Below are 6,989 nucleotides of genomic sequence, written 5' to 3'. Positions count from 1 at the left end.
CAGCTATTGATCCTCTCACACCCACAATATCAGAACAGGTCCAACATCTTGTAGGCCTTTTTGGGTTCTGAAGGCAATGTATTCCTTATTTACAAATTTTACTTGAACCCATTTATGCTGTTATTTGCAAATCCGCCCACGTTGAATGGAGCCGCTCTCCAACAAAACACTCTACAATGTGTCCAAATTGCAATACAATGGACACTCCCATTCATGCCCTCCAGAGACTCCTTCATTCTAGAGGCTTAGCCTTCATTCTAGAGGCTTTCATCAGATGCCTCCTGGAATCTCTGTACCACCCATGATGGCCACTTTCCCTTCACGGTCATTCCATTCTTCCATTGAATCATCAAAGAAACCAATCACATCTAGATCGACCTGCAGGGGGCCTCCAGGCTGGTAGTAGACCTTGAAAAAACAATTCTGCACAACAGCTTATATTATAAAAGCATTTTATTGAACACACTCTGGAGGTAGTCAGAACCAGAACAAAATTTGAGATTGGGGTGGGGACTCTGTTTTGATGGTTTAGATACTGGAAAACCTTAGATTCTTCTGTCACCCAGGACCACACTATAGAAACCTAAATGTTGATTTGAAGCAGAACAGAGAATCGCGTAACGGAAAACTAGAAACTGGGGATTGGGCCCTTCCAGGAACCAAAGAATGTGGTTCTGCAATAGGATTGGTCTAGCCTACACTCCAGAAAAAGAGAAAACTTGGCTTGGGCAACCACCCTGAAGAGGCGGTCCCCATGGCGGGGTTGCTGCACTGGGAGGCAGTGACCTCCAGGCTCCTAGCTCTTGAAGCTCTTCCGGGAGGAGGAGGTGGTGGACACAAATTTGACGCTGGAGCTGCTTCCCCCACCACCGCCAAGGCCCACCCCCAGGCCTAGGCCACTGCCGGCACTGAAGCCAGAGCCCCCCACACTGAGCCCACTGCCTAGGCCGACGCCGCCACTGCTGCTGGAGTAGTAGCCTCCGCCGCTACCTCCCCCGAGGCCGCCGCCAAGACCTCCGCCGAGGCCGCCGCCAAGACCTCCCCCGAGGCCGCCACCAAGACCTCCACCAAGGCTGCCGCCAAAGCCACTGCCACCGCCGTAGGCAGAGGAGACTGTGTTTGTGACGACAGCTGCAGAGAAAGGAGGGAGAACGTGGTGAGACAGTCTCTCAGATAGATCCCACACGTCCAATCTATTTGATCCTGCTAGTGTTGGCACTGTACCTGGCCCCTTTTACAGAGTAGCAAATGGGGCCCAGAAGACCTAAGACATTTCGTTGGTAGAGGGGTAGGGGCAAGGCAGGGGTCAGGGTGCAAGATGTGTAAGATACAGGGCCTCCCCTTCAAGAGATAAGACATGAGCCACGTTGCTTCGTGTCTCAGTCTGTGTTCTTTCCTTTCCACTACCTGCTGCTCACTAAGCATATTGAGGAACCGTGTATTGAGATGGGAGTGTCTAGAAACAGCAGGATTCTGAGTTGGCACCAAACTCCCCATGCTATCATCATTGTTAATGTCTGTTCAAAGTTACTTACAAATGTTGACTGGTCCAACTCCTTCTCCACTCAGTCTGAAAGGGAAACAATTGAAATAGTTAAAAACTCCCCAAAGACAGCATTCGTCTATGTGAATAACTCCCACAGTCATGTTTAGAGCTTGTTCTATAAACAAGGAGCCTGCATGCGGGAAAAAACGGCTTAAATTAGACAAAGAGATGGCTCTCTGGAGGGACTTCCCAAGGAAGAGGACTTGACCTAGAAACAGATTATCAAAGGAAGATTATAAATCATATTCTCCTCCACTCAGTACATGGAAAGCATAAGAGGCTGAGGGAACTATGAATATGTATGAAGCAGTTTTCACCTTGTAGGAACTTACACTCTGTGAGAGGATTTGGCATGGACAGAAACACTTCTAACAGAAAGCAGACAGTGGGCAGTGTCAGAAGATCAAAGAAAATGGAACAGTTTGAGAATCCAAAGGCAGGTGAATTTCACTCAGCTGGAGTAATCATGAGAGGCTTCCTGAAGGAAGAGGTCCTTGAAGAATGGGGAAGATGTCGTTGAGTTGCTTAGTTGTTTGAAGGAGAGGCAACACCCAAGAACACTGGTGGGAATAGGGTCAGAAAAGTGAGTTGGGACCACACTGTGTAGGTCAGCTGTCCAGGTGTCAGATTGAAATCAGATTAATGATGGATGATTATCATGCACAAGCTAGTGGCCACCTGTGTGTGTGTTTTACACCCTGTAGTGGAGAAGAAGCTCCACTTGACCAAATGCGAGGCCATCCCAGCCTTGTGACGTCAGCCATGTTGCCCACCTGCACTCCTCGCCCTCCAGCAGCTTCCTGTAGGTGGCGATCTCCACGTCCAGGGCCAGCTTGGTGTTCATCAGCTCCTGGTACTCCCTCAGCAGCCGGGCCATGTCCTGCTTGGCCTTCTGCAGGGCGTCCTCCAGCTCAGCCAGCTTGTTCCTGGCATCCTTGAGGGCCAGTTCCCCGCGCTGCTCAGCATCAGCAATGGCGGCCTGCAGGTTGGCGCACTACAGAGGGAAAGTAAGGAAGAGTGGGGACACTTGAGTAGCTGAGCTGGGCCTGAAGTGTCTCTTGCTGAGATTCTGGAGAGAAGCCAGTACACTTGTCCTGGTCATTATGGATGGTAAAACGTTGACACACTGGTACTTGTTCCAGCTCTTCGCGTGTATGCACGTGTGTGTTCAGAAAAAGTAAAACAAAACAAAACAAAATAGGTCTCCCTTTGAGAGCTCAGGCACCTTCCTTGCCTTCTTTCATCCTCTCCCTACCTGCTTCTTGACATTGTCGATCTCGGCTCTCAGCCTCTGGATCATCCGGTTCATCTCGGAGATCTCATGCTTGGTGTTGCGAAGATCATCGCCGTGCCGGCCAGCTGTCTGCTGCAGCTCCTCGTACTGATGCCACCAGAAAAGAGGAAAGATTTTGTTTATATGAGGATGGAAACACTTTCCCAAGTTCACAGGCAGGCGCTACCAAGAGGTGGCAAGTGGTATATAGTCATGCACCACATAACGACGTTTCGGTCAACAACAGACGTATACGACGCTGGTCCCTTAAGATTAGTACCATATAGCCTAGGTGTGTGGCAGGCTATACCGTGTAGGTTTGTGTAAGTACACTCTATGATGTTCACACAATGATGAAATCGCCTAACAATGCATCTCTCGGAACGTATCCCCATCGTTAAGCAACACGTGACACGTAGTTATCTGGGGCCAGGGGCTGGTTTTGGCTTTATCAAGGTGGACCTGATCTTAGATAATTTCCTCTTTAGTGCCTTTGCTTCCCTAGGGACACTGGTGTGAGATTCTCCTTAAGGTTCTTGAATTTATGTGGCAAATGCATACATGACCGTTCCCATAACTCAACCCAAGAGGCCTCAGCAGGTTTCAGGAGCCCCATCCTTAGCGTTTTGTCATGGCCTGGAGTCCTAGACACATGTCCATCCCTCACTCAGGACACATTCGCCACAGCACCCACCTTGGTCTGGTACCAGGACTCGGCCTCCGTCCGGCTGCGGTTGGCGATCTCCTCGTACTGGGCCTTGACCTCGGCGATGATGCTGTCCAGGTCCAGGCTGCGGTTGTTGTCCATGGAGAGGATGACAGATGTGTCTGAGACGTGTGTCTGCATCTGGGACAGCTCCTGCAGGGAGATTTGAAGTCAGTTATCTGATTCTGTGTTATTTAATGTCAGGTCCATTCAAATCTTCCACTCATTGTAGTATATCACTTTGAGAAAAAAAATAATATCCACCTACATAAAAATCTAGATAAGTTACTAAATAATTCAAACCATTACTAAATCTATTAAAAAAAAAACCTTAACAACTCTGAACCTCCAGGAAACCCCTACCATGTAACTGCTCAGACTCGAATCTTCTTGGGTCATAACTTATTTTAAAAGAATCCAGTTGTGTGGTCTGCCATGCTGGGGGAAAACTGAGAGGGGATGGCACTCCAGAAAGAGGAGGTGGCCAGGAAAAGTCTACGGTGCTCCAATAACTCACTCTACACCTCACTCTGCGAAATGATTGCTGAAGAGGTCTTTTGCTTTAAATTTGACTTTTTAAAGGATTGGCTTTATAAGTAATAAAGTGTGAGTGGTACTAAAGGAATAGAAAAGACAGAGATGGTCCACAGTTTAGGAACCACGGAAAGTCACTTAATCCTGGAGCCTCCTGGTGGTGTCCTAGTGGCCATCTCTCTGGGTCCTGAGTAGGGGGCATCTCTTACCGCCTCAAAGAACATCCTCATGAAGTTGATCTCATCCATCAGTGCGTCGACCTTGGCCTCTAGCTCTACCTTGTTCATGTAGGCAGCATCCACATCCTAGAGAAACAGGGATGGTTGGCACTGCACCCCATTTCCACCCTGACTTAAGTGAACAACACCTTAAGAGAGCATAGCCACAGGCTACAGGTTCTCTCCTGCCCACGCACCTTCTTCAGCATCACAAACTCATTCTCAGCAGTGGTACGCTTGTTGATTTCATCTTCATACCTGGTGGTAAAAATGATGGGAAGTGCTTATCAGAGGATGAGAGCCAGGTGAGGCCTGGGGTCTTTATTGTATAAAGTCAACTGTGAGCCTGCTTTCCCACTGGGAAGGAGCTTCTTACATCATATTGGCAGAGAGGGAGGGGGCTCTGGTAGGTGAGCCCCTGGGCAAGATCCTTAACCATTAGGAGATTGTTTTCTCTGTAGCTGCCTAACAGATAATCATTCTATTATTGCTATAATTCAGTTGCCCCAAGAATATTACTGTAGAAAACCCGTGCTGTTTCTCCCCAACTCCACATCTAGTCAATTTCTCTAGTGTTTTTTTTCAGCTTTCACAGCCTTTTAAAAAAACAAATAAAAAACTATCAGGCCAACTGTTAGTTCATAAGGACTAAAGAAATGATTTGAGCTACCAAGCTGGGTTATGTCGTCAGTTCCTGCTTTGCGGGAATCCATCAAAAGCCCATGCCGTGTACTTTGAGTGTGTTGGGGAGGAAAGCCCCAAAGGGCAAAGATTACATGACTGCTTATTTCACCAGGTGGTACCAAGGGCGCTGAGGTTGCTGCTCTGGATGGTGGCTAAGTGCTTTGCAGAGGGACTGAGCTTGGGGCTGGAACTTTCTAAACATGGGCCTGGATTTTTTCTAGGTGTCCATGGAAGCTACATGCTTCCAGTCTGTGGGGAAGGCATAAGCAGCAGTCTGGTGAAGAAGCACAGCTGGTGCCAAGAAAACATCACCTGCCCCTGTCTCCACTCCACTCCAACTCACTTGTTCTTGAAGTCCTCCACCAGGTCCTGCATGTTCCTCAGCTCTGAGTCCAGGCGGCCTCTCTCCCCAAGGATACCATCCAGCTGTCTCCGGAGGTTGTTGATGTACTGCTCGAACAAAGGCTCCAGGTTCTGCCTCACGGTCTTGGTGCCCTGCTCCTGGAGCAGGGTCCACTTGGTGTCCAGGACCTTGTTCTGCTGCTCCAGGAAGCGCACCTGGAGGGGGCAGAGTTTGAAGATGAGACACTCAGATTTCATGTTTCAATGATTAATCCACCAGTTTTCCTCCCAGCTCATGCGCTCCCCCTAAACCTTTCCATGTGCTCTGCCTGGCCCTGGGCCCTGGGAGGGGAGATCTAGAGTGAGGCGCCTAACCTCACTCTTCTGGGGGAGACAGGACACTTATCCAGGGCACAGATAGCAGTGGGCACGGCTGGGCGGAGGGCGGCCCAGTGCAACAGTGGTTGCGAGGCACTCAGGCTACTGCCCCGTGAACTCATCTTCCTCTCTATGCAATCAGTCCCGTTACAGGAAGCATAGCCTTCATCTCTTTGTCCAACGACAGTGATCACAGAGCACTTATGGGGTAATCTCTGAAGGGGAAGAAATAAGACCTCTCTTCTGAGCTGCCTGTCTAGTTAAGAAAGTGGGCCACCAATCCAGGACACAGAAACAAGTGGAAACACATAACTGCAGACTCTGAGGTATTTGCACAAAGTCAGAAAGTCTCCCCCTTCCCACTTTCTTTGGCATTTATCCCACATTCAGAGCGGTTTTTCACAAAGGGTCACGCCTCACCTTGTCGATGAAGGAGGCGAACTTGTTGTTGAGGGTCTTGATCTGCTCCCGCTCCTCGGTCCTCACCCGCTGGATGGCGGGGTCGATTTGCAGGTTGAGGGGAGTCAGGAGACTCTGGTTGACGGTGACCTCTTGGATGCCTCCAGGGGGACAGACGGGGAAGCCGGGGCCACCAAAGCCACCTCCGAAGCCAGCGCCGCCACCGAGCCCAAAGCCACCACCAGCTCCACCGCCAAAACCAAATCCGCTCCCGGCTCCACCTCCAAAGCCAAAGCCGCCTCCAGCACCGGCCCCAAATCGGTTCCTGAAGCCGCCGCCGCTAGCGCTGATGGAGATCCTCTTGGAGCCCCCCAGATTGTAGAGGCTCCGGCTGCCATAGCCACCCACTCCACAAGCACCCCCAAGGCTGACCCTGCCAAAGCCGCCACCGCCACCCCCGGACCGGGACACGGTGGTGAAACTGGTGCGAGAGACAGATGGGGTGACGGCCGAGGCGGTGCTGAAGCTACGGCTGCCCCCGGTCCGGAAGGACACACTCGACTGGCGAGACATAATGGCCTGTTCCTGGTGGAGCAAGAGTACCGGGCACTAGGGGTCGGAAGGTGCTGGAGAGAACAGAGCTCAGCAGGACACAGAAGCTGGCTCTGTTACCCGAGAGCTGCAATCCCCCCTTTTATCCTCTAGAGCTGGGTTGGGCGGGAGAGTTGTCGAGCTGTGAATGATTAAGTGGGCTGGGCATGCCTGGGGGGCAGCTGTGAGCTCACCGTCACACCTGCACAGCGGTGTGGGGTGCAAACACTTTCTTCCTGGCAGGCTCTTCTTAGGTAGGAATAACCCTGCCTTGCAGCGCTGATGTCTTAGCAGCAAGTTGGCTATGCTGCCAGCAAG

General features: G+C 50.7%; 1 protein-coding gene across 1 annotated transcript; it reads right to left on the bottom strand.

Moving 5' to 3' along the window:
* Nucleotides 1-454: 454 nt before the first annotated feature.
* KRT5 (keratin 5) lies at nt 455-6,726 on the bottom strand. Its single transcript, XM_004429070.3, has 9 exons — nt 6,102-6,726; nt 5,305-5,519; nt 4,475-4,535; nt 4,269-4,364; nt 3,514-3,678; nt 2,802-2,927; nt 2,320-2,540; nt 1,536-1,570; nt 455-1,131 (listed from the first exon to the last, which is right to left on the bottom strand). The coding sequence occupies exons 1-9, from the start codon at nt 6,651-6,653 to the stop codon at nt 797-799; spliced, it is 1,806 nt and encodes a 601-aa protein (XP_004429127.1). The 5' UTR covers nt 6,654-6,726; the 3' UTR covers nt 455-796.
* Between the last annotated feature and the right edge of the window lie 263 nt (nt 6,727-6,989).

Source organism: Ceratotherium simum, chromosome 17 (assembly GCF_057802395.1).
Source record: "Ceratotherium simum simum isolate JZ-2026a chromosome 17, ASM5780239v1, whole genome shotgun sequence".
Taxonomy (NCBI): Eukaryota; Metazoa; Chordata; class Mammalia; order Perissodactyla; family Rhinocerotidae; genus Ceratotherium; species Ceratotherium simum.
Note: the sequence above shows the minus strand (reverse complement) of the source record. Positions and strands in the feature narration are given on the sequence as shown.